Source organism: Bos mutus, chromosome 17 (genome assembly GCF_027580195.1).
Source record: "Bos mutus isolate GX-2022 chromosome 17, NWIPB_WYAK_1.1, whole genome shotgun sequence".
Lineage (NCBI taxonomy): Eukaryota > Metazoa > Chordata > Mammalia > Artiodactyla > Bovidae > Bos > Bos mutus.
In genome coordinates, this window is record NC_091633.1 from 27,625,259 (window position 1) to 27,652,933 (window position 27,675).

Here is a 27,675-nt window from a genome sequence, read left to right on the forward strand (position 1 = left end):
ATTTTAAACAGCAAAACAACAAAACAGAAATATGCAAAAAAAACCCCACAAAAAACCTTACACAGACACAAAGGGCACTTGCTTACGGCCTCAGAGCTGACATGAATCAGCTGTGTCAGCTGGTTCCGCGCCCACCAGGAGCACACGTGTGGGAGTCACGTGTGCTGGCACTCCGCAATGAGTCACGTCTCTCCTGCCCTGCCACATTCTGAGTGACCACGGAAGCACCCACCTGCTGATGCTGGGGTTACAGATAGATTTAACAAGCAGGTGCATTCACAAATACAGAATCTGGGCACGAGGTGGGTGGCTGCCTGGTGGCAAAGCTCGCTTTTACTAGCTGCACATTGATGGCGATGCTGTTGTCAGTGGAATCCCAGAGTTTCAATCCGCATCATTGCCACTGCTGAAGAATCGCATCTTGGCGGCTGCTGGTCACCGCTCTCACACGTGTGGCTGCATCTTGCTGTCAGAAGCGTGAATATAGCAGCATAGTCTATCCTCTCACACTGTGTTTGTTTTTAATATTTTGACAACTGGCTGGATTCCAGTAGAATCAGTTTCCTCTATGCTGCTGCTGCTGCTGCTAAGTCGCTTCAGTCGTGTCCGACTCTGTGCGACCCCATAGACGGCAGCCCACCAGGCTCCCCCATCCCTGGGATTCTCCAGGCAAGAACACTGGAGTGGGTTGCCATTGCCTTCTCCAATGCATGAAAGTGAAAAGTGAAAGTGAAGTCGCTCAGTCGTGTCCGACTCTTAGCGACCCCATGGACTGCAGCGCACCAGGCTCCTCCGTCCATGGGATTTTCCAGGCAAGAGTACTGGAGTGGGGTGCTATTGCCTTCTCCAGTTTCCTCTATAATCCTATGTATTTTATTTGATTTTGGTACAAAATAGCTGTGCATCTCCCCCGAGGTTCCTCTCTTCCCAGGTGGAGACGATGTTCCAAGTGGACCTCATTCTTGTTCAGTCCCCATGTGGACATTCTCGGCCACCAGGCCTGGAAGATCTGACTTCTGCTCTGCGCCCCCTGGAAGCAGTTGTCGTATGCTGGTCCAGGGAGTAAGTAGGGAGTGGGGAGGAGTTAGAGTTGTGATGTGATGCTGTGATGCTGGCAGGAAGTGGGGAGGACTTGGGGGTAGGGATGGGGGCATCCATGATACAAGAAACGTCAGCTGAGCTCCGGGGTTGCTGTGGGCACTGTCTCTGTCCTTCAGGTGCTGTGGGAGGGGAGCATGTCACCTCACGCATCTCTGAGATGGGGTTACCTCTAATGGAGTGTATCAGTGTCCTGGGACAGCTCTACCAAGTGACCACAAACGTGCTGGCTTAAAACAGCAGGAGTTTCTCCTATCACAGTCCGGGGTCAGAAGTCTGAGACCCAAGTGTTGGCAGGGCTGGCTGCTCCAGGGGACAGAGGCAGAAACTGGTCCAGGCCCCTCACCCACTCCTGGAGCCGTACTCTCCATGTCCTGGGCGTGTGGCTATAGCACTCCAGCTCTGTCTCCATCTCTGCGAGGCTGTGTTCTCTGTGTGTGTCTGTGTGTCGTCGCTTCTTATAAGGACCCTGCGAGGGGATCAGAGCCCATTGACTCCTGGCTGACTGTACCTTAACTAATTACACTACAAAGACCCCAGTCCCAAAGAAGGTCACCTTTTGAGGTTCCATGTGGACCCCATCTTGGGAGCACTGCTGATCCCAGCACAGGAAGTGACCGTCTCCCTGGCCCAACTGTGTCCCAGGAAGGCATCCTGCCTGCCTGCTAAGTCACTTCAGTTATATCCAACTCTTTGCAACCCTATGGACTGCAGCCCACCAGGCTCCTCTGTCTATGGGATTCTCCAGGCAAGAATACTGGAGTGGGTTGCCATGCCCTACTCCAGGGGATCTTCCAGACCCAGGGATTGAACCCATATCTCCTGCAGCTCCTGCATTGTAGGCAGATTCTTTACCACTGAGCCACCAGAAAAGCCCATAGATAGGCATTGTTTCCACCTAAATTGCCCAGAATGAGTTGGCTGTGTGGTGTTTCCCTCTGCATCCCTGGGCTTCTGCTGGCTCAGGCCACCTCCCTGCCTACTCCATGCCCATTTGATGTTTCTGCAGCCTGTGTTTTCTGAGCCAAATTCAACTCGGGGGATTGGCTCATGTCCCCACTTTTGTCCCCATGTTGTCCCTACTGGGATGGCTTCCATTCTCCACCCACTGCTCTGTGGAGGGGACCTGGGGTGCTGCTGGAGACTGGACCTGTCACGAGCTTGGGACACCTTGGGCAAAGGAAGACCTAGCCTGAAAGTTAAGGTAAGTCCTTGTCCCCAAGAATGGTTTCTGCCTTTGGTCAGGCTATGACTTCCTGCAGCTTGTGAGAAGTTCTCAGAAGGGAGGGAAACCAGGCTCCAGGATGGGCGTCCACGGGGGTGTCTGAGAGCTCAACCTCCTACCTTACAAGGCCCCCCACCACCACTTGCTGCAACCCCCAGAGCTCTGCCCTCCCATCCAGGGAGCCCGGCTTGCAGCATCTGTCCACCCAACTTGGCTTCTCATCACTGTGCTGGGATGTGGCTCCCACCCCGGCCCCTCTGTTCCTTGCTCTCCCTGGGGCCGATGGTGCTGTGAGTATCAAGAGCCAGAACCCCAGCCTTCTTCCTAGTTCTGCCAGGACAGTCCGTCTGCACGAGGCTACAGCAGGGCGATGTCAAAGCTGTGTCTCACACTGGGGAGGACTGCATCAGGGTGGGCGAACCCGGGGGGTTTGGGCTTCGGGGCCTTGTCTGCCGTCTGAGTTCTGCAGGACAGTTCATCTCTGAGCGCGAACACCCAGGCCTCTGTGCTCCCCCACGCGGGGGCCTGGCTGCCAGACGGCTCTGTCTGCAGCAGAAGAAAGTTAAAGCAAAAAAGAAGAAAGTTAAAGCAACAAAAAGAAAGTTAAAGCATCAGTGTGTGATGTGAACTATGACCCTCACTCCCAAGATTCAGTCCCTGGCATCTGCACTGGCAGCTTCCTCATGTGGAGGTAGGGCCTTTGCAGACGCCATCCAGGGAAAACGTGCGGGTGGGGGTGGGGGTCTCATCCATGGCTGTGTGTCCTCAGGAGGAGGGGGAGGGCCAGACACAGGAGTGGGATGCTGGCCTGAAGGGAGGGGCAGTCAGGCAGGCAGGGTCCCCGGGGGCACTTGGGATGTGCCTCCTGAGGGCCCTGGGCACCCCTTGGGGTAATGGGCATTGGCAGCCAGCACTGTGGTCCCATTTTATGCTCCCCTCTGGGCCTCGGGGCTAGAAGGCGTCTCTTGGGGTCCACTTCCCAGGGGCCAAGGAAGCAGGATCCTAAACTGTCCAGGAGACCTGTCCCTGCAAACAGGGGTCCTTGCACCCACCACATGGCCTTGAGTAACCCTCTTCCCTGTGGGAGGTCCCTGTGCTCTTTCGAAGCTGTGGAAGGAGCTTTCTCAGCCTCTGGGGGTCTTTTCTCCATTGTCTACTCAGAGCCCCAGGACAAATGGTGCCCTTGCCTGCCCGGGATGCGTGGGTTTGGGGCCCTGTGCCAGAAGTCCCATGGGCCTGGGACAGTTTATGTCCTCATCTTCAGTCCTCTGCTGCCAAACACAGAAGACATTTTTCAAAGACAGGTGATCAATTTTTCTCTTGCTCTTTCTGCTCAGTCATTCATCTCCCTTGAAGCAATGCAGGTGAGAGATCCATGTACTACAGCTCAAAGCAGCAGTATTTTGAAGCAAAAGGGTCTGTGATGATCTGGATCTAGGAAGGAAAGGATGTTTCCTTTTCCAAGCCTCAGGGGTGCTTCAGGGTCCCTTCCCAGGTAGACCTCTGGATGCCGTGATGGAGGGTGATGGAGGCAGTGTCCTGGTCACCTGGTGGCTGAGAGCCACCCAGTAAAGCCACTCCAACGGGGATCTCTTGTTTCCTTTTGGAGAACTTTGATGACTCTGGAAAATAACAGACCTTGGGGCTTAGAATGCAAGGATCCACAGACTAGCTGTGCGTTCCCTGAAGGCCAGTGCACAGAAGGTGCTAACTCAGTGCCTGCCAGCTGGTGCTGTGGGTTAATAAAACTTGGCCCATACCTCATGCGAGCTCCAGGCTCCTCATCCTGAATAACGTTCTTTGTAGACTTTTGTTGACAAAGAGCTCATAATTCACCTTGTCAGGGAAGTCCTGCATCCTGCTCCCCAACTGTGGTGGGGGGGGCCCAGCCATGTGCTGGGGGTTTCCTGGTACCTTTGACTTCCTGGCGTTTGCTCCTCGACTACCCACTCTCAGCTAGGGTGCTCAGAACACATTCACAGAATAACTGAGACAGTAAATAAATGAATAAATGGCTCAGGCAGGTGGAATTCCCCTCTAGTCACCAAGGGCATCTTGGCAGAGGCTTTGGGGTGCAGTGCACGTGTCGGGGACTAACCGCACGAATTGCCAGACTCCCTGTTCAATCATGTTTAGGGACCTTGGATAAGTATTAAATAAAGCTGAGGCCCCTGTGAGCAGGAAGGGAGGCCCCGTGGGGACGTTGGGTGGCACCCTGCTGACTCTTAGTGAGTGTACTTGGGGGCAAGGTCTACCCTCGAGAGAATGCCCTGGAGGGTGAAACCATAGTGCTGGCCCCTCTCCATGTCTACAGTTGGGCTGGGCACCCCAGGGACTCAAGGACAGGGTGGGTGCTGGGGGCCCCCTCATCTCGTTTCCCCTTTTAGGCCAGTCCCTCCCTCGGGGCTGCATGAGAACTATTAATGACTGTGCTGTGCTTATCTCCACACATTGGCGGGCAGTGCTTTATCCAACTCTTACTGTCTATCTGACGGTCATTTCAGCTTTCCTCTTACTCCATCCACGGGCACACAGTTTCTCCCCCATAACATACTGTCTTTTTACATTTACTTATTTATTTTTGGCTGTACTGGATCTTCATTGCTGCTCAGGGGCTTTTCTCTAGTAGCGAGCGGGGGCTATTCTCTGGTTGTGGTGCATGGGCTTCTGGTCGCTGCGGCTTCTTTTGTTGATCTAGGTGCAAGGGCTTTAGTAAGTTGTGGTGCACGGGCTTGGTTGTCCCGCAGCATGTGGGATCTTGCAGGACCAGGAATCAAACCTGTGTTCCCTGCATTGGCAGGCAGATTCTTAACCACTGGACCACCAGGGAAGCCCATGAAGCGATTTCTTCACTGGTACCTGCTGCTGTCCTGCTGTGGGTGGAACTGCACCCTCCTTGAAAAACACCCGTTGAAGCCCTAACCCCGAGGACCTCAGGCTGTGAACTTACTTGGAGATGAGGTCTTTACAGAGGTGATTAAGTTAGAGGGAGATCATTAATGTGGGCCCAGATCCAACAGGACTGATGTCCTTATAAAAGGGGAGATTTGGACCCAGACGTTCACACAGGGAGAAAGCCATGTGCAGCAGAGGCAGAGATGAGCTGATGCTTCTACAGGCAGAGGGGTGCTGCCCGTGGACCACCAGGACCTGGGGGAGGGGAAGGACAGACCCTCTTGCACGGCCTCAGGAGGCGCCAGCCCTGCCGGCACCTCAACCTTGGAATTCTGGATGCAGAGCTGGGAGACATATCTATCTGTTGCTGAAGGCACCCGCTCTGTGGCACTTCATCTGGCAGGCCCCAGCAAACTTGTTCTCCTTCCCCAGGGCCTCCTGGTCTCCAAGACCTTTACCTATGAGCCCTTCCTGGTTTCTCCTCCTGGTGACACTCACTCCTCAGTGCTCTCACCCAGTCTGACGTCTTGAGACATCCCTGATCCCAGCCCAGACCTCTCCAGACTCCAGACTCCATTGGTATCCTCAGTGAACCTTCCCCCACCTTCACCGTCCCCAGACCCCCATCTTGGTTGACAGCAACTCCATCCCTTCTAGGGCTTCTCTAGTGGCTCAGATGCAAAGAATCCACCTGTAATGCAAGAGACCTTGGTTTGATACCTGGGTTGGGAAGATCCCTTGGAGGAGGAAATGGCAACTCACTCCAGTATTCCTGCCTGGAAAATTTCAGGATCAGAGGAAGCCTGGTGGGCTGCAGTCCATGGGATCACAAAGAGTTGGACACAACTTAGCGACTAAACCACCACCACCACCATCCCTTCTAAGCCCAGATACCTGAATCGAAAAAGCTCCCTTCTTCTCTTTCACCCTCATGTCCAATCCTGGTGGTCCCTGCCACTCAGTGATGCTGCTCTGCCTGACCCCAGATGGTCCCCAAGGGTCTTCAGGGCTGCCCTCTCTGACCGTTTCCACTCCTCTCCCCATACCTGCCCCACCCCATGGCACTTGCCTTCTGGCTGCTCCTGTCCCCAGGGCCTTTGCACAGGCTGTCCCGTCTGTTCTTTTCTCCATGAGGTTTCCCCAATTGACTTCTTAACGATTTTACCCCAGCCTCTCCCTCTTCTGTTGTGCTTTATTTTTTCTCTCAGCACCTACTAGCTTCCAACAGGCATTTTGTCTACTGCTTATCATCATTTTACTGGCTCTGTGAAGGTGAGGCCCAGCTCCATGGCAGGGCAAGATTTTATTCTGTTCCATTCCCTGCAGAGTCCTCAATACCAGGGACAGTGCCCAGAGTGCAGAAGGTGTTGAATACCTTAATGAATGAAAGAGTAGATTATCGTTCACAGCAGACACATTTCTTGGCAGAAAAATACATACAGACAGACAAGAAAAAGAAGCAAATAAAAAATCAAAACCACCATGGATAAGAGTTATTTGTTTTTTCTTAATCCTCAGGGCAAACTTTGGGGCAGGTATTACTTATCTTTTTCAGGTTCAGACAGGGAAAGAAATTGACCAAAACCACACAGCAAATAGAATCCAGGTGTGTCTGCTCCTGGCCTAGGACATAGGGCTGATTCCCAAAGGTCCCACAGACCCCAGAGCCACCCCTGTGTTTATTTGTCAACATTGCTTCCCTCTTAGCTAGATTTTGCTCATGAACAAGGACAAGATGCTTCTCTTGGGTTCTCAGATGACCCTCCATCCCTTGTGTCTGCTGGATCCCTGGCCAGCCCTTGCCAGGCCTGCATCCCTGCCCCCCTGGGGGCTGCTGCTCCCACCTACTCCCAGGTGTTGAGGACTGCCTGCTCCCCTGCCTCTCTTCTGGGGACCCCACCCCCTGGGCCCAATCCCACTGCAGTCCTCTCCCTCAGGGTCACTCACTCAGTCTGAGCCATAAATGAAGACTCATAGGAGTTATGAATATTTTTATTAGACAGAATTAAATTCTGGTACACATCATCTCTATCAAGAGCGGAGGAAAGGAAAAAAAAACCCTGCACGTTCACTGTGTTCCACCAGAAGCATCTGCTTATTAATGGGCTTTCCCGGAAACCCGTTTATTAGGTTGGGTTACAAATGAACCGTTTTAAACAGATGATGTGGATTTTTCTGAATTTGCTGCAGAGCCAATTAATAATTGAATTAATGAAAGAAGTGGGCCTGCTATTAGGTTTTATTAAATGCTGTTTGTTGCATCTTTGCCATTTAAAACATGAGTGTTGTTTAAAAAGGAAAAAAAATCCACTAGGCAGCTGGGCAGAATGGAAGAAGCAGAGGCTTGGAGTCAGCAGGTCTCAGTGTGACCCCCAGCTGCTTCAGTAAAGTGTGTACTTGTGCCAGGCCACGTCACTCCTTGGGCCTCTGTTGTCCCATCTGAGAAATGGGCACAGACGTTCTCAGGGCTACTTGGGGTCATTTCAAGAATTAAGTGGGTTGGGACTTCCCTGGAGGTCCAGTGGTTAAGAATCTGCCTGCCAATGCAGGGAACACGGGTTCAATCCCTGGGCTGGGAAGATTCCACAGGCCACAGGGCAGCTAAGCCCTCGTGCCTCAACTACTGAAGCCCATGTGCCTAGAGCTGGCGCTCTGCTACAAGGGAGGCCACCACAGTGAGAAGCCTGAGCACCACGGTGAAGAGTAGCCCCCTCCGGCCGCAACTAGAGAAAGTCCACTCACACCAACAAAGGGCCCCTGTGCCGCAACAAAGACCCACAGCAACCGTAAATAAACAAGCAAATAACCCATTGGTTGTTAAAAAAAAAAAAGAATTAAGTGTGATTAAACTTGGGCATTTTAGACATATTTCTCCCTCCCTTGCTCCCTCCCTTCTTCCTCCCTCCCCCTCTTCCGTCTTCTGAGAATAGTCACCAGCACTTTCCCCCAGCGGACAGGGTGGGAAATCACACAGCAATAGGTCCTCTTTGTTCCATGTGTCTGTCCTCGTCCTGGTCATGAGACCGAGAAGACTCATCAGGGGCCCAGGGAGAGCACAGCAAGGGTGTGTTGGGCAGAGCCTAACTGCCGGCCCTGTGACACCTGACGCGGTTTGCAGCCTGGCCAATTTCCATTTACAAATATCCCCCACCAGGGGCTATTTCCAGCTACCAACCTGCCCTCTGGGAGTGTGGAGTTGAAAAGAGGTAGTTCCCCACCGTTGCCACCACACAGATTTGTAGACACAATAATCTGAGAAGCACAGAGTATAATAAAATAGAGTAAATCACTAGGAAGTGCTGAGTTTTGAGTTTTTATTGCCTTTGCTTTTATTATAATTGATTGAGTTGTAAATAGTTTATTTTTAGTAACAGCCATGTTTGGACTCCAAGGAGATCAAACCAGTCAATCCTAAAGGAAATCAGCCCTGAATATTCATTGGAAGGACTGATGCTAAAGCTCCAATACTTTGGCTACCTGATGCGAAGAGCCCACTCATTGGAAAAGACCCTGATGCTGGGAAATATTGCAGGCAGGAGGAGAAGGGGTTGGCAAAGGATGAGATGGTTGGATAGCATCACCGACTTAATGGAATGAATTTGAGCAAACTCTAGGAGATAGTGAAGGATGCAGAAACCTGATGTGCTGCAGTCCATGGTCTCGCAGAGTCGGACATGACAGCGACTCAACAACGTTTCTCAATTGGTGCACAAAATTTCTGAGAATTTCAAAATTGACTCTTGCCAGCTACAGTGGTCCAGTTTCAGGTGAAGCTGGAGGGGATAAAGCACGCCTGATGTCATCAAGGGTGCTGTTCTGTGATCTTCTGGTGCCCAGTCCTGGCCCTGTGATGGGGAGTGGGGTGTCCTGGGCCCTCTGGAAAGAAGGGCGACCCTCTGGCCCAGCTTGCACTTGTCAGAGTCAGGAATCCTGTCCCGTTGAGATGACCTGTGGCCACCACCTTCGGGTCTGTGCTCGGACCCCCCTCCTGCCCCTACGTCCCTGCTCTGCTGCACGGAGAGTTCTGTATCCCATGATTTCTTGTCCTTCAGCTCCAGATAGTTTCAGCCAAAAGGAAACGTTGGAAAATTGGAGGGTAGAGAGAAACCAGGATGCTTCTGTCCCCATCTCTGGTTTTAGGAACATTTCTGGAAGTGCTGTGTCTCTTCCATCCCTCTTTCTAGAGTCCCAGTCCTCACAAGGGGTCCCAACTCCTGGCTTCAGTAACACTGCCCTCTCTTGGGTCCCTTCAGCCCATGGAAGATAAGTCCCTGAGATGCCTCAGCCCTTTTCTAACTTGTGTGATCAACTCCTTGTGTTGAATTCCCTTTGTTTGACAGATGCGATGCATGCTGGTAACCACTGAGGTGATCTCAACTATGGACCAGTGGTTAAAAGGGGTGGAGGGTTTAGGGGGGCTGGGTTGGCTTCAGTACAGTCCATGGATGACATTAGTGGCTATTCTGAACCCAGGTTACAGAGGGGGATGATGAAAGTGCATGTCACCATGAATTAGAAAGCTCTGTGAACTTGGCCCCAGACAAGCGTATGCCTGGAGTGCAGGCAGTCTCAACTGGCAGGGACGTCCCACCAGCCGTGACCGTGTATCAACCACAAAACTGCAGAGATCATTCCCAGCGGCTCCACCACATGGCTGGCCCCACCACGTGGCTGGCCCCACATGGCAGCATGGGAATCACGGTCCATCTTCAACTCTCTTCCCAACTGACTTTGGGCAGGGGCTTTTAGCATGGAGTTACCCCCTGGATTCTATGGCAGTTTTTCTGGAAAAGGGCCAACCTCATGAGGGATTCATGTGCTCAGGGGGCAGGTAAGGACTGGAGACAACAGAAACAAGAGTGCTGCCTGGCCATGTATTAGGAAGAAGGATGCTGCATTCCATCTAGGTTCTGATAGACAGCAGCCTCTTGGCATGAGAGCATGGATGGTCCTGGGCATCCATGGACTGACTGGGCTGACCTGACCTAGTCCCGCTGCCTGTGGACCCAGCTACTGCCCCGCCCAGTCAGTGCCTTTGTCCTCACGTGTCCTGGTGGCAGGCAGGACTCTGACAGAAAGAGCAGGCTTTCAAAACACGGGAACTCCCCGCCTCCCAAGAGGATGAGAGGTTTGTCAAGATGCTGAGAGGCAATTTTCCAGGTGTCAGGCTTCTTGTGGGCTGCAAACCACCCGGCTTTGACTGGACTGTCAATTTGCCTAATGAATTGTAACATGAGAGAGGTTTATAAGTTCCAGCCTGTGATGTTTTCTATTTTAAAGCATAGGCAATACATTTGGCATGCTAATGGCTGCTACACTGCTACACTGTTGTAACTTTACTTGCCAATCTTCTAAATTCTTGAAGACCGGTCCTTGGCTACTGACTGTTCTGAAGTCCTTATTCAGTTTGTTACAATATTGTTTCTGTGCTTTTTTTTTAATGTTTTGTTTTCCCAACCGCCTGGGATCTTTTCTCTAGGTGTGGCACAGGGGCTCAGTGGTTGCGGTGCACAGGCTTAGTTCCGCAGACAGGCATCAGACCCTCTTCCTCTGCGTTTGACGGTGGATTCAATCACTGGACTACCAGGGAAGCTCCCTCTGAGCCATTTTGCAGATACTGAAACCCCCACTAGGTGGGAGAAGTTAACTGCATTACCTCACCACCAACCAACCAGAAGAATGTCCACCAGATGATTACGTACGCCACAACCCCCCTCCCTCGCCCCATCTTTAAGAATCCTTCCCTGAAAGCCACTGGGAGTTTGCATCTTTTGAGCACGAACTTCCCAGACTCCTTGCTTGGCGCCTGCACTTTCCTTCACCACAAACCCGGGTTAGTACATTGGCTTCACTGTGTGTGCGGGCGAGTGGACCCAAGTTTGTTTCAGTAACACTTCGGCTTCTTTCATCTCTTTAGGAAGCTCATCTTTGGGAAAAACTCCCCCCCTCACCAACAGGATATGAGATCCCTGGCACTAGTGGAAGTGATTTTTCCTCTCCTAGGAAGAGGCAGTGCTGGGAGGCAGGAAGCAAGATGGGGGAACCCAGGAGGCAAGGGGGAAGGGCCACTCTCCAACTTCTGGGAGGACAGACTACCTGGCTACAGCAAAGTGAGAACAGACATCTTCAAGTTCCCCCCGGCTTAAAGCCCTGTTGTTTGGAACCCCTGCCATCCTGCCTTCCAGGTTACTCTATAAGAATGGGGAGGAGGGCTTCCATGGTGGCTCAGTGGTAAAGAATCTGCAGGCTAATATAGGAGACACGGGTTCGATCCCTGGTCCAGGAAGATCCCACACGCCGTGGACCAACTGAGCCCCGTGCATCACAGAGCAACTAAGCCCTCTAGAGCCCATGCTCTGCAACAAGAGAAGCCACTGCAATAAGAAGCCGGCACACCACAACTAGAGATAACCCCTGCTCGCTGCAATTAGAGAAAAGCCCATGTAGCAGTGAAGACCCAGCATGGCCAAAAATAAATGAATGAATAAAAACAAAAGAAAAGAATGGGGAGAAACTAGGAAGACACTGATGGTGCCCCCAACTTCCATCCCCAGAAGACCCTCTGTGTGGGAGGAGACAGTTGGTTGGCTTTCAGCAGCTTGGCATCTCATCTGCTGTTCATTTCCACGGCTAGGTGAGCCAAGCCTGCCCTGCGGCCCCTCACTGATGCACAGCTGAAGACTCCCATCATCGGGAAGGAGGTTAGCAGCTAGAATTGGACTGTTACTTGGCACTGGGCCTGATGGGGGAAAGAGACAGCCAGGACTTTTTGTCCAGTTTCCCTCCCAGTGTCCTGCAATTCTAAGTGCAATCATGAAGCCCAAGAGGGCATCTTGGAGGCCTTAGGACAGCCCTGGTAGGGGGTGTGCTGCTTCTCAGCTCTGGTCCTGGAGCATGAAAGCCGCCGTGGACAATACATGAACAGAGGGGTGTGGCCGTGTGCCAATAAAACTTTATTTATAAAAATAGGCAAAGGGCCATGGGTTATCATTTGCTGACCCTTGCCTTAGAGTAACACGAAAAGGCGCCTGACCCTGGGTTAGCCGCTAGAACAGGGGTCCCTCCCTGGACTGCTGACTAGTTCCTGTGGACGAGACATCAGGTCTGTATGTTTGTTTAATTGCTCTTTCCTGGACCAAAGCAGTCACAGCCGCCTCCTCACCCAGCACTGCCCTTGGGGTTGTCTTTGATGTCACCACAGCTGCTGCTGCCCCGCTCCCCTCACCAGCCAGGGTTTAGGTAGAGATAGTCAGAGGGGCAGCCCCACCCAGGGCTGGAGACATTGGGAACTCAGAGTTCACAGGGGGCTATTTCTGCCTGAGGGATGGACAGGGGCTCAGCACATGCAGAAGAAGTGGCCGCGGGCGGCTGGACAGGAATACCGTAGAAAAGGCACGTGATTTGGAGCTGGAGTTGGCTGTCAGCTGACGCGCTCAGGCAGAGCCGCCAGCTGAGGGGGGTCCGCGCTCCTGGAGGGAGGCTGGTCCCGGCATCGGTCTCCAGAGCACAGGGAGGTCCCTGGGTCCCAGGTGACAGGGCCCGCCAGCAGCCATGGAGAAGTCAGTACCCAAGGTGGTGCAGGGATGACCAAGGCCTTCTGGGTTCAAGTGGTGGATTGAGTGGGAGGGCTCCACACCTGCCCCAGGTCCTCGGACTCTTCATTGGGGTGGGGGCGCAGGGTGAGGCTGGGGGTCAGTGCCGCCCTGGCTTGATCCAGTTTCTGATGGTCCATTTCTGTCCTGAGCACCTCTGCACCACCAGGCGGAGCCCAAAGTTGGCATCCTTGGACATCTCCACCTCCAGGCACCGGCCTGTGTCTCTGCTCACAATGGGGCCACCCTGCGAGGGAGGGAGACCCAGTGAGCCCATGGGTCCCATCCCAAGAGCTTCCCGGAAGTGGGGGTGATGCCAAGGCCACCTGAGTGTCAGGGTCCTGCCTCTTCCCAGCCCTCTTGTCTCCATCCCTCTGGCCCCACTGACCATCTGCCCTCCAACACTGCCTCCCAACAGCCACCTCTCTTCTCCTGGGGCCCCAGGAATGATCAAAACAATGGACTCTAGGGCCCTTGAGATGGGCGTTGCCCCCAATATCCTCCCCTGACCCCTGGCAGGTCTGATTTACCCACTGGCCACCTCTGCAGGCCCTCTGGTCCTCCCAACATCAAGGGCTCTAGCCTAAACCTGAAGATCCCAGGCTCATATTCTGTTCGCTGTCCTCCAGACAGGTCCTTTCCATGCACTCTGAACCTCACTGTCCTGGCCCCAAAGCCAGCCTCCTGGGGACCCTGATTTCACTGACTCTACGTGACACAGTGACAGCTCATTCCTGCTGTAACCGGGAGCCCCCAGAGAGCACTGTGCACATGTCTGTCCCAGGGTCTCCTGCTTGGGAGGAGTTGGGTCAATCTCAACAAATCTCTGGGGCTTCCCAGGTAGCAGTAGTGGTAACGAACCCGCCTGCCAATGCAGGAGATTTAAGAGAAGCAGGAACAGGTTCGATCTCTGGGTTGGGAAGATCTCCTGGAGGAGGGCAAGGCAACTCACTCCAGTATTCTTGCCTGGAGAGTCCCATGGATAGGGGAGCCTGCCAGGCTACAATCCATGGGGTCGCAAAGAGTCGATAGGACTGAAGCAACTTAGCACACTTGCCCTCAACAAATCTCCGGGCAAGTCCAGTTCGGTCCCACTCAATCAGCAGCTGGGGCACTCAGAACCCACCCTTTCTGCCAAAACCCTCCCCCAACCTCCAGGAGGCTGGAGGAGTCAGCAGTGTGGGGCAGCGAGGCCCTGAAGAGGCAGCCAGGGCGCTGGGACCAGCCAGCCCTTCCCTGACCCTGACTGCCAGCATATCCCCTAACGTCTATGGAGGGGGTTCATGTGGGACCAGCTGATCCAGCCCCCCTGGGCCTTGAAGTTCGGCCCCCGCTGCCCTCAGCTCCCTCCACGAGCTGGCCAGAGACCCAGGGGTCCCAGCAGCCTGCTGACCTGGGTGAAGTCCCACAGCCGCTGCGCGGGCCGGGCCACATCCTCGCACTTCTTCAGGGCGGGCGTGCGGCCCCTGCCGTCATCCACCAGGCACTTGGAGTCAGGCAGGAAGGCGGTGGAGCCCAGGGGGCCCAGCTGCAGCAGGCCCTCGGCGCTGTACCGCACCAGCTGGGGAGAGGCCATGAGAGCGGAGTGCATGGGTACAAGGTGGCCCTGCGCAGGGCTGGGCCGTAGGCCCTGAAGGGGGTAGGCGGGGCATCGTGGGCGGGGAAGGGTGGGGCTTGGTGGGCGGGGCCAGCCCAGTCACCAGAGCCAACCTTCCGGGGGAAGGGCTGGCCCTCCAAGAAGAGCGCTGTGCCCCGGGATGCAGGGGAGATCGTGTCTGGTGGCCTCACGCCCCCAGCCCCGTTCTTTCTGCAAATCCCCCAAGGAGGACCGCCTCGGACCCCTTCCCCTGATCTCCACGTGGACCCCACCCTCCGTGGGGCCGGCCCTTCAACCTCGGAGGAAGAGGGTTCCACGGTTGCGCAGGCCACCCGTCTCCCCTTGAACCACAAGCAGCCCCAAGTTTACGATCCCAGGTCACGTTATTTGCCAAACACCAGGTAAGCAACATCTGTGCGCTAATGAGGAAACCAGTGCTCCAGATTCCTCCGCGCCTGGGCTGTGTGGCTTTGAGCAAGTCACGTCACCTCTCTGTGCCTCGATTTCCTCATTTGTGAGCAGATAATGACAGTGCCTGCCTGGCAGGGCTACCGTGAGGACCCTAGGGCACCGCACGCAGAGCGCGCTGAGCGCACAGAAGTCACTGTGCTTCTCTCCTTGCCTTTCTCTTGTTTGCTTTCACATAAGAGCGCGGGCGCGCGCGCACGCACACACACACACAAACACAAACACACCGCTGTATTTTCCAGTACAATCTGATAGAACACCACCTCCCCTGCACCTTCACATGGCCCTGCGACTCTGACACCCCCGTCAAGCGTGGAGCGCACATTTTCTCCCAAGTCCTCCTGCGGAGGGTGTGTGTGTGTGGGAGGGGGGTGGTGAACATCGCAGAAATGGTGCCATCGACTCTGAGGCAAGGTGTCAACACTCAGGACACCTCCGGCATCTCCTTGTACCCTGCTAATGGGATAGCTGCTCTGCAGTAAGGAGGCTGGGGCAGCCCGATGGGGTGGGGGTGGAGGCTAAGTGGGGAGGGCCCAAGACCCCAGAACAGCCAGCTGACAGCAGCTCAGAGGAGGCTCCGCCAGCCTGCCAGGTGGCCTGGGTGATGCTGTGCAGATGACAGGCCCTGCTGCAGATTTATGACCAAAGTGGCCCTTTCAGGTCATTTTGTCTGGGGACAGGTGATCACAGATATGCTCATGCCCCTTCTCTGATAACTTTCTGATGTTGAGGAGGTTTGAATCTAGGACCTGCAGCCCATGAAATGTCCAGCACGAGCTCCAAGTGGGCTACCTGTAGCTTCAGCCTTGCAGGTAAGGACTCAGTGGAGCCGAGCATGGTCAGTGCTCAGGAGGGCCAGCAGGGTGGGTGAAGCTGATGGCCCATCCCTGTGCCCATGGAGGACTGGACAGCCGGAGGGTCTGGTCAGGAGGCTGCTCTGCACTAAGGAGGAGTCTCCACTCCTGTGCCTCTGGCCAGCGGCTCCCCTGGCCCTGCCCCAGACACCCAGCTGGGGGAGCGAACTGGGCTGAGAGGGGCATGGGTGACTGTAGAGCATTGCTGCTGGCTTGTGGGGAAGCCACATACTTTTCAGAAATGCATCCTCAGGAAGCATCGACTCTGGGATCTCAACTTCAGATTACTTGGGCTCTCCTGAGAGCTGGTGGGTCACATGCCCCAGGAGAAGGGATTGAGGGGAGGATTTCAATAATCCAGACTTGTGAGTGAATGGGGCAGTCATTGAGCACTGGCTGGGAGTGGGTTAAGTGATGTTTATCAAACTGCCAGTCAGGCAAGAATTAGACACCTACTGTGTGCTCAATATGGTGCTGGGTCTAATGTGACCAAAGTTGCCAGATAGGAGTCCAAAAGCTCAAAGTCCAGCCCAGGACAACAAAAGGTTCACAGGCACTTGTCTGGGTCCACAGAGGGCTGAAGGCAACTTACAAAAACAAACAACAACAAAAAACAAACCCTGCAATATAATAAAACAAAGTACTGAAGAAATAAAGTCAAAGGGAAAATAGGGAGTGGAGAGATGTTATTCCAGGAAGGAGAGTAGTAAATAAACTGTATGAAAATGGGCAGGATGATTAGCTGCTAAACGAGGAGATTCAGAAGAGAAGAGGGGCTTCCCAGGTGGCTCAGTGCATGAGACACAGGAGACGTGGGTTCGATCCCTGGGTCAGGAAGATTCCCCTGGAGGAGGAAATAGCAACCCACTCCAGTATTCTTGCCTGGAAAATCCTACGGACAGAGGAGCCTGGTGGGTGACAGTCCATAGGACTGCAAAGAATGAACACACCTGAGTGACTGAGCATGCACCTGACATATGCAGAGGTGAAAGGATTCAACGTCTGCAGTGTGCTTTAAAGTGACTCAGAACAAAGTAGATGATGCAAACACAGCCCAGTCTGAACACCATCGCATCTGGATCAGGGGTGGAAAACCGTGTCTGTGAAGGTCAGGGAGCAAGCAAGCGTGCTCTGTGGACACTGTCGCATGTTCTTTTTCTTCTTTTCCATCCATAAACCTTTAAAAAGCTAAAAACCATTCTTTGACTGGCAGGCTGCTGTTTGCTGATCCCATGAGTGTGTGGTTGGTCATCTTAAGACTTTTCTGGATGTTTGAAAATTATCAGAATAAAACCTTACGAGTTAAAGGAAGGGCCTCTAAATGACCCCCAGGCTATCCAGTCCAGCCCAGGAGGGGTCCCGTGCCTATGTGGAGGTGGACACACCTGCCCTGTGTCCTTCTCAGGCACACTGGTCAAACCAGTACGGTGGACAGAGGACAGAGGGCTGAGCCCTACCATGAAGGGTCCATGCATTCATCTGTGTCCACTAGCTGAAGACTGTTGACTAACCATCTGCGGGTGTGAAGATTTTGGTCCAAAACTGGATTTCTTTATGGTCACTGTTACAGGCTGTATATTGTCATCCTGCTTATTTAACTTATATGCAGAGTACATCATGCAAAATGCCAGGCTGGATGAAGCACAAGCTGGAATCAAGGTTTCCAGGAGAAATGCCAATAACCTCAGATATGCAGATGACATCACCTTTATGGCAGAAAGCAAAGAGGAACTAAAGAGCCTCTTGATGAAAGTGAAAGAGGAGAATGAAAAAGCTGGCTTAAATTCAACATTCAAAAAACGAAGATCATGGCTTCAGTCCCATCACTTCACAGCAAATAGATGAGGAAAGAATGGAAACAGTGACAGACTGTTTTCTTGGGTTCCAAAATCACTGCAGATGGTGACTGCAGCCATGAAAGACACTTGCTCCGTGAAAGAAAAGCTATGACAAACCCAGATAGCACATTGAAAAGCAGAGACAGGGACTTCCCTGATGGTCCAGTGGCTAAGACTCCGAGCTCCCAATGCAGGGGGCCTGGGTTTGATCCCTGGTCAGGGAACTAGATCCCACATGTCTCATCTAAGACCTGATGCAGCCAAATAAATAAATATTTTTTAAAAAGAAGAAAAGCAGAGACACTACTTTGCCAACAAAGGTCCATCTATTCAAAGCTATGGTTTTTCCAGTAGACATGTATGGATGTGAGAGTTGGACCATAAGGAAGGCTGAGTGCTGAAGGATTGATGCTTTTGAAGTGTGGTGTTGGAGAAGACTCTTGAGAGTCCCTTGGACTGCAAAGAGATCAAACCAGTCAACCCTAAAGGAAATCAATCCTGAATATTCATTAGAAGGACTGATGCTGAAGCTGAAGCTCCAATACTTTGGCCACCTGATGCAAAGAGCTGGCTCATTAGAAAAGACCCTGATGCTGGGAAAGATTGAAGGCAGGAGGAGAAGGGGACAACAAAGGGCAAGATGGTTGGATAGTATCACCAACTCGCTGGACATGAGGTTGAGCAAGCTGTGGGAGATGGTGAAGGACAGGGATGGCTGGCATGCTGCAATCCATGGGGTCGAAAAGAGTTGGACACGACTGGGTGACTGAACAATTGTCATAGGCTGAACTGTAGCCCCCCCAAAGTCATGGTGAAGTCCTAACCTCCCAGTACCTGTGGATATGACCTCATTTGGAAACATGGTCATTGCCAAAGTGCTCTAGGGAAAATGAGGTCACACTGGGCTTCTTGTTGTGGGTTAGTTGCTACGTGGTATCCTACTCTTTTCATCCCCATGCACTATAGCCCGTCAGGCTCCTCTGTCCATGGGATTTCCCAGGCAAGAATACTGGACTGGGTTGCCATTTCCTTCTCCAGGGGATCTTCCTGACCCAGGGATCGAACCTGGGTCTGCTGCATTGGCAGGTGGATTCTTTACCACTGAGCCACCTGGGAAGCCCCATACTGGGTTAGGGTGGCCCTAATCCAACATGACTGATGTCCTGATAAGGAGAGAAGACAGAGACACGGGAGAAAGGAGGGGGAAGATGAAGATACAGGCCATACAACCCGTGTGCCAATGAAGGCAGAGACTGGAGGGAAGTGGCCACAAGAAAAGAACTCCAAGGGCCACTAGAAGCAGAAGGGAATGTCCCTAGAACCTCAGGAGGGAGCACAACACTGCTCATACCTGAATTTCAGATTTCTGGTCTTCAGAGCTGAGAGAATAATGAACGTTTGTCATTTAAGCCAGTGCCCAGTTGGCTGTACTTCATCATGGTGGCCCCAGGACACTAACAAAGCTGGGGATTGGGGTTTGGGGGCATAGCTTGTCCCCCTTAATATTTTAACAGCCTCCATGGAGACCAAACAGACTGAAGATGTTTGCAAAGAAGAAATCACTGCGAGTGTGTCTGGCCTGGCTGTGGACACAGGTCCATCAGATCTCTCCGTGGGGCTCGGCCACGTGGGATGGCCTCCCCCATCCACCTGCCTCCACCTCCACTCCGTTTCGAGCAGCAGTGAGGCCCCTTCTGCTGGCTGCCCCAGGGTCCTCGTGTGGAGAGGGCTTCCCTGGGGAACTGAGCAGGGTCGCTGGAACACCCACCCCTCACCCAGCCACGCGAGTCCCTGCACCAAAAACCTCAAGGCCGGCCCTGCACTGCTTCTCTCCACAGCAGGGCTCAGTGGGAAATGACCACGTCCACCTGTTACCTTGTGTTGCTTCCCCTCGAGGGAGCAGACAAACAGAGCTGTCCAAAGATACCCCACAAGACATGGCCCCCCACTTAGGGTCTGTGCCAGCCAGAGGACTCCCCTCCTGTGTCTGATGGGCCCAGCAAAGTGGATTTCTTCCTGGAGGCTACATTAGCATCTCGATGGGCCAATGTCATCAGGGCTCCTGTGAGGAGGTGGCAGGGTGGGAGGGAGAGAGGTGTGCTCTGTTGTCATTATAGGCTCAGGGGTCCCTCCCATCCGCAAAGCACCCCTGGGCAGCTGCGTGGACACGTCAGCATCCATGGATGTCCTAGAGTACAGATTCAGAGAGCTTCAAGGGGGCCAATTGTCATTTTGGGGGTTAATTTTAAAGAACACTCAACACTCATTGAGAAAAAGCATTTCTCCTACAAGCTGTCCCATACCCCTGAACCCACTGATTCCACCTGCAGCCTGGAGCCTGCACACTCCACTGGCCTTGGGTTCTGGACACTGGCATGGATGTTTTTAAAGCCCTCCAGGTGACTCTGAGCTGCAGCATGGTTTGGCAGGTGTTCAGCTCTAAGAACTGGTGGTTAATGTGATACTGCCTGGGCTTGTCTACCCTGTGGCCACTGTTCACCTTCATCTTCCACTTCAGTCCACACAGCAGCCTGAGAAGTAGGTACCGTGATCATCCCATCCAATGGATGGGGAAACTGAGGCACGGATGTTGGGTGATTTGCTCAAGGCCTGTTTGGCACCAAAGCTCTTGCTCTTAATTTATCCAGGGCCTGAACTCAGCCACTGTGGCATCAGGACACCCCAGCCAGCCTGACCCCGTTCCCTGGGCACTACTTCTGGCTATGGTCTGGGCTGTGATCCCTGAGAGACATCACCATCCTCCCTACCTGGGAGGACATCCCGTGGCAGGGGTACAGGATGGCACGGTCATCGTCCTCCGCTCCTTGGTCTAAGCAGTAGCCGCTGGCTTTGCTGTTTCTCACCTACGACCAGAAGCCAAAGGAGAAGCCCCATCACAAGGACCCAAAGGCCAAAGCAGGCTAGAAGGGCTTTACTCACCCATCCCCTGCCCAGGGCCAGCAGTCTCAGGAAGGGGTAGTCCTCCCAGGATGAGAGGGGAAGGGAAGAAGGGGAGGGGGAGGGGAGGATGGCACTCTGGCCAGTGGGCTGGCTGAGGACTGGCTGGCTCCTGTGAATGGCCTCCCCGAGTTCAGGTCTTTGGCTATATGACTGCAGCTCCTCCCATTAACAGTGGTAGGGTTGGTAGGGGGGTATTGCTATTCCCACAGTTCCCGTCTGGGCCTGCTTAGAGGCTTGCGTGGCTGAGAGATGCAAGAGATGCCTGTGTGCAGCTCTGAGCCTCAGGACTCCTGCAGCTTCCACTCTGCCCAACCCTGACTCCACCCTGAGAGCAAGCCGGGCTGCCCTGCTGGGGGTGACAGACATGGGAGAGGTCTGTCCCCCAGCACAGACCAGGGCAGGAACACATCGCTCTTCCTGGCTTTAAGGAGAGGCGGGTATGGCCATGCATGTGGGGGCTGGGGCAGACAGGAGGGTCTTCCCACAGCTGGTGCCCCTCCTGGTGCGTCTCTGGGTCCTTCCGTTGTGCTCTCAACATGCAGGTATTGGCGGCACACGAACAAGGTGGTGCGTGTGACCACCTCCATGTGCAGGCCTTTGCACGTGTCTGCTTATGTTCACATGTCATTTTGTCTTGGCAACAAGTATTTGTAACATGCAGAGCATGCTCGATGGATGGGGTCTGTGTACAGAGGGGAAGATGTGTGGGGTAGCTCTTTGTATGTATGTATGTGAGCAAAACTGTGTGCAAATGTGTACTTTTGTGTCTGTGTACACTTACACGTGCATGCTTGCTTAGTCGCTCAGTCATGTCCGACTCTTTGCGACCACATGGACTGTAGCCCGCCAGGCTCCTCTGTCCATGGGGATTCTCCAGGCAAGAATACTGGAGTGGGTTGCCACGCCCTCCTCCAGGGAATCTTCCCAACCCAGGGATCGAACCCAGATCTTCCACACTGCGGGCAGATTCTTTACCGTCTGAGTCACCAGGGAAGCCCAAGAATATTGGTATGGGTGGCCTATTTCTTTTCCAGGAATCTTCCCAACCCAGGAATCAAACTGAGGTCTCCTGCATTGCAGGTGAATTCTTTACCAGCTGAGCTACCAGGGAAGCCCGCAGACTTACACATGTATATGCATTTGCATGGATCCACGCATGTGCATGTGGGCGTGTGTAAACACATGTATGCGGCACATGTACACACATACACACGTGTCTCCGAATCTAGTTTGTGATCTGCGGTGGCAGGCACGCGTGTGTGTCCATGCAGCTCTTACACTGGCGTGTGACTGTGCCTGTGTGCTCTGCCGGCTGCTGTCCATGGACGTTCGCACAGGGACAGGCCAGGGAGCTGGGAGGCGGGGTGTGGGGTGCCAGCCATCCGCGGAGGCGGTACCTCTCCGTACGTGAGGGTGTCGTTGTACGTCCTCATCTCCGGGTACACGTTGTCCAGGTACCACTTGAAGCTGCGGCACTTCAGCCTCTGGCGCAGGGCCAGCCGCTCGGACACGTCCCCGAAGTCCACGCCTGGGTTCTGTGAGGCCGGAAGTGAGGCAGGGCAGGCGCTGGGGTGTGCGGAGCCCCGACAACCCAGGCCACGACCCAGGGTGGGGGAGCTGTGGGACCTACAGGCACCCCTCCAGGAGTGTCCCCGCCCTCAGGCTTCCTTGTCTGGGAGCCTCCTGCCCTCCCAGGATCCTGCAAGGTCCAGGGCAGTGGGGCTGATGGCAAAGGCCTGGCGTCTCTGGCCTGTTTGCAGCAGGTCCTGCTGGAGACCGGCCTGGTCTTCCGTCGGCCACTGGTGGCGTGTGTAGGCCTGGTTTGCTTGTCATGCCCTGCACACTCACCTGGGGAGGTAACTTAGAACATCCTGAGTACTGCTGTTTACCTGGGCTGGGCCAGGGCATCTGTGCTACAGGATGATTTATGGGGGTTGCTGTGGGCATTAGCTTGACCTCTGCAGGGACCTGAGACCAAGTCCAGGCACACAGACATCAGCCACGTGCACGTGAGCCTCATAAACTCCAGACGCTGACCTTCCCTGGTTGGTGACACCCTACATGCGCTGCTGCTGGGAGAATTCAGCACTGTCTGTTCTTTCTTCATAACAGACCCCAACCCCCATGTGACAGCTCTCCTGAGTTCTGAGTCCTTGTAGCCAAACACTGAAGCTCAGGGTGGTCCCAGAGCCCCTGGCACTCAGTGACAGGTGGGGGATATGGGTGGGTTGGAAGAAGCCCGCTCCCTAAGCCCAGTTTCCTGAGGCGTTGATGCCAGCTAAGGACTGCCTGAGGGCCTGGAGAGAAGGGCAGACTCTTGCTGGATGCAGGTGCGAGTGACCCTGAGAGATGTCACCAGATGCTGGGCTGTGATCTGACTCAATTCAGAAGGTTCCAGTGAAGTTTAAAATACTAGGACATTTTGCATATAATGAAGATAATTGTTGCTTCTTAACTTTTTTGTTATACACATGAAGCTCTATCTTTTGACAGCTAAAAATCCACACACGAATGTGAGCTTATATGTGTGTGTGGATCCTAATAGAAGATCAAGCTTTTTCTGTGGGTGGATGTTAAAAAAAAAAACTGTTCCCAGGACAAGTCTATCCCCAGAGACTCAAATCCTCCTGTGTCCAAGGAAGCAGCCTGTGTGTGAAGCCTGGTTCTGCAGCTGGTTGGGGTTGGGGGACAAGGAGAGCCTGTCCTCAGCACATACATGCCCATGTATGTACATGCATGCACAGGTGCACACACACACGTATGCCCAAGCCCCCTTCTCAGGCTGCCCTGCCCCCCAGGCACTGGTTAGGACCCTCTGGCTCACACCCAGCTCCTGCTTCTGGCCAGCAGCAGCAGGCAGACCCCTGGCTTGGGCCTCCTGCCTCCACTCCCCGCAGGATGGGTGGATCGGCTGCAGACACCACACATGAGAGAAGCCGCCATCCCCAGGCCTGAGACCCTCGTGACAGGGTCCTGTGGAGGACCGAGTTACATGCCTACTCTGCCACTCATCAGCTGTGCACACTCGTGTGTGCAAGGCATGGGGTCATCATATCACTGTGGACTCCTGCAGAACTGACATGAGAGGCTTCCGCAGGGCAAGAGGGATGCTTGTGCGTCCCAGGAGGGGCTGTGGTTGCCCTGGGGGAGCTCTCTCCTCAGTGCCACCGCTGCAGCCTCTCAGGGGCTCGTAATACCTAGTGAAGGAGCTCTTGTGGTGGTGGAGGGGGCTGCCAACGAGTGTCACAGCTGTTGGAAACAGGCTCTCCTTGGTGAAGGAAATGATGTTTCTGAGATGGAGCTGTCCAGGAGGCCCCGCACTGCGTGGATGGGCTGTGGCCTTGGATGACCCTGAGGCCGTCCCCAGGTGTTACCCCCGTCCCCGGCCCCTCCCCACCCAGCTTGGCCAGCTTACGGTCATGGGGATGTTCCAGGCCATGTACACGTGGGACTTGAAGCCGTCCATCCACACCTCGGCCGCTCGCAGGGCATTGCGCTTGGCGTAGTAGTCGATGTCATTGTTGTAGGGCTTCTTGGTGCGCTCGATGTGGGCCACGCGGGAGCAGGGGAGCACCTCCATGCTGCCACCACACTGCCACACCTGCGGGGCACCCGAGGGCCCTGGGTAGTGGCCCCGCTCCTTCCCAACTGCCGGGAGGGAGGGAGCAGGGCCAGGGGCCGAGGGCACCATCCCTCCCTCCCTGCATCCCCTGCCCACGGTCCCCAGGACAGGTCTTCCCTCCCGAGGGCACAGCACGAGGAGGCCTGGCCGCCTGGGCTGTTCCAGGGGAAGAGGCCAATGAGAAGCTAAGGCCTTGGGCTAGGTTCACCAAAGCCTGGGCGCAGGCTTGCCTCTCCTTCTGGCTGCTGCTGCTGCTGCTGCTAAGTCACTTCAGTCGTGTCCAACTCTGCATGATCCCACGGATGTTAGCCCACCAGGCTCTCCTGCCCCTGGGATTCTCCAGGCAAGAAAATTGGAGTGGGTTGCCATTTCCCTCTCCAATGCATGAAAGTGAAAAAGTGAAAGTGAAGTCGCTCAGTCAAGTCCGACTCTTAGAGACCCCATGGACTGCAGCTCACCAGGCTCCTCCATCCATGGGATTTTCCAGGCAAGAGTACTGGAGTGGGGTGCCATTGCCTTCTCCCTCCCCTTCTGAATTTCCTACCAAATCTCATTTCTTTTGCACATTCCACGATCTAAACAATGGAGGGATTTTTCCTGACACCTTAACACTTCATTATTATCCCTCTCCTGTGGCCCTCGCCCCAACTCAGCATTTGCTCCGGGCCCGGAGTCTGGCCCGAGAGAGCTTACTTACCACCAGCAGCTGCCTCTACCACCTCTGAGCTGGAAAAACCAACCTACAGTCTAATTTTAAAAGAGCAGCTTCCTGTGCAAACGCCACCCAAAACACTCCAGATAACTTCAATCCAAGGGTGCACTTGCTACGCAAACAATGGCTTCAAGCACCCCTGACACAATCTCAGTCTAGAGAAAAGTCTAAAGAAACAACTGCTCCTCTGCAAACAGGGCTCCCCAAAATCCCTCACTGATGCAACCTGCATCATGATCTCCTTTTATGCCTGCTTACTTCCTGCACTGCTTCACCTCAACAAAACTCAGCCTTACTAGGCATGGGCTGTGTTAGTCTTCTATTCTATTCTATCCCATCCTGCCTGTGATGGTTAAATTTTGGGGGGGGGATTTTTTATTTTATATTGGGGTACAGCTGATTAACAATGTGATGGTTTCAGGTGAACAGCAAAGGGACGCAGCCATACGTATACCGTATTGGGGCTTCCCAGGTGGCCCCAGTGGTAAAGAACCCGCCTGCCAATGTAGGAGAGGTAAGGGACGTGGGTTCGACCCCAGCCCAGGGATCCATTTCCGATATAGAAATGGATCCATTCTCCCCCAGACCCCGCTCCCATGTAATGGTTAACTTTATGTGCTGTGTGGTGCCCGGATATTTGGTTCAACCTTACTCTGAGTGTGTCCAGGAGCATGTCTCCAGGGGAGATGAACACTTAGGTAGGTGGGCTGAGTAAAGCAGATTGCCCTCCTCACTGTGGGTGGGTCCCAACCAATCAGCTGAAGGCCTGAGTGTACAAAAGGGCTGAGAGAGGCACAGTTCTTTTTCTCTGCCTGGCGGTCATCGAGCTGGGATGCTGGTCTTCTCCTGCCTTCAGCCTTGGGTTGGAAACATACCCTCGGCTTTCCTGGGCTTCCAGCTTGCCAGCTGTGGGTCTTGTGCTTCTCAGCCTCCATCACTGTGTGGGCCAAGTCCTTATCATCTCTGGAGAACCCAGACTAATATCCTACCATATCACATCCCACCCCATCCCACTGAAAAATGCTAGTACCATCCACCAGGTTGATGTCACCATGAACAAATCAGTCTGATCAACTTGGCCCAAGCTCTCTTCAATCAGATTGTTACCCCTAAGCCTCTGCTAATTTAGACATTTTGGAGGTGCCAGGCACATGCTCAGCACCTTACTCAGTTCATCTCACTCACCCCCACCATTACCCAGGAAGGACGGGTACCACAGGCAACATTCTCCCCACTGTACAGAAGAAGATACTGAGGGTCAAAGAGGTTAAGCCATTTACAAGAGATCACGGGATATGACCAGGCCTGACTGATCCACAGCCTCTTAATGTTAATGCGGTGCTGCGCACGCCTCCCACACACAGACACTGTCTCCTGGAAACTGTCATCTTTTATAGTTGAAATGTAACATCAGTTCACAAACATTTGTCCACTCAGCCAAACACCTAAGAGCTGTAGTTTCCGATCGCAGTGAAGATGAGCTTTAATTCATTTCCTGTTGCCCAGTTATTAGACATTTAAATCTTCCTCCTTCCTCCTTCAATAGTTCCTTCACTGTTCAAAACAATGCTGCAATCTACATTAAAAATGCTTTCTTGGGACAAACCTTCACCGTAACTTGGCAGGCATGGGTGCTTTAAGCTAAAGTCTTGATGACAAGTACAATAGGGAGTCTCTCAGCCTTGAGCATGGGTTTCATTCTGCGGGTCCCTCTGGCCTCTTGTTTGGCCTTCTTCAGCCGAGAAGTTCTCCCTTATGCCCAGTTTAAGTGGCACCAGCTTCCTCAAAGCCCATTTCTCACCCACAGTGACTGTGAAGAGTGGCCGTGATGCCTCCGGGCTCCAGCTTGAGCATCCAGAGCCCATCTCAGGGGCCCCTGTGGAGAGGCGTGGAACGTTGAGCCTGACACCAGTTTAAGGCCACCCACATTTCCTGGGACTGCCATAAATAAGGACCACAGGCCAGGTTCAAACAACAGACACTTATTCTCCCACAACTCCAGAGGCCCTGCTCCCTCGGGGGCTACAGCAGAGGACCCCACCTGCCTCTCCCAGCTTCTGGTGGCCCCGTCCCTCCCACCACACGGCCTCCTTCTCTGTGGGTCTGTGTCTTGCCTTCCCTTCTCCTCTCTCTGGTAAGGACACCAGCTGTCAAATTTACAGTAGTTTGGTTTAGTCGCTAAGTCGTGTCCAACTCTTGCGACCCCATGGACTATAGCTCACCAGGCTGCTCTGTCCATGGGATTCCCCAGGCAAGAATACTGGAGTGGGTTGTCATTTCCTTTTCCAGGGCATCTTCCCAACCCAGGGATCAAACCTGGGTCACCTTCATTGCAGACAGATTCTTTACCAACTGAGCCACCAGGAAAGCCCTGTTGTGCTGTGCTGTGTTAAGTTGCTTCAGTCATGTCCAACTCTGCGATCCTATGGACTGTAGCCCAACAGGCTCCAGGAAGCCCTCTACACCCTAAATCCAGGAGAATCCCATCTTGAGACCCCTTACAGATTTTAGGAGGATGTATCTCTCAGGTTGCCATTCACCCACCATAGCCACCAAGCTCTCATTTCAGGAAAGAGGACAGCCTAGCCCTATTGCTCCTGTGTCCCCACTCTGCCTCCAGACAGAGGAAGAAGGCAGGAAAATCTCTCAGTGGAATGTCGATGGCCCTTCCTCACATCACGCATAGCCAGGATAACAAATCATGTCTGAGCAAGTCAGACATCCTGGGTTGGGGAGGCTGCCTGCTCCTCTTGGCTCACTGAGCATGCACCCAGCACCAGTTCCCCTGGCCCAGCTCACCACCACTTGGGACC

The 27,675-nt window shown here is 53.8% G+C and overlaps 1 protein-coding gene across 1 annotated transcript in view; it reads right to left on the reverse strand.

Annotated features, from left to right (window-relative positions):
• Positions 1-7,215: 7,215 nt before the first annotated feature.
• Positions 7,216-27,675, reverse strand: part of GALNT9 (polypeptide N-acetylgalactosaminyltransferase 9) — a 119,495-nt gene continuing 99,035 nt past the window's right edge. Inside the window, exons 7-11 of the mRNA XM_005891207.3 lie at positions 23,944-24,129; positions 21,926-22,063; positions 20,336-20,431; positions 14,204-14,371; positions 7,216-13,057 (exon numbers count right to left, since the gene is read on the reverse strand). Of these exons, the coding sequence (XP_005891269.1) occupies positions 12,911-13,057; positions 14,204-14,371; positions 20,336-20,431; positions 21,926-22,063; positions 23,944-24,129 (735 nt within the window). The 3' untranslated portion in view covers positions 7,216-12,910. The remainder of the gene's footprint in view (positions 13,058-14,203; positions 14,372-20,335; positions 20,432-21,925; positions 22,064-23,943; positions 24,130-27,675) is intronic.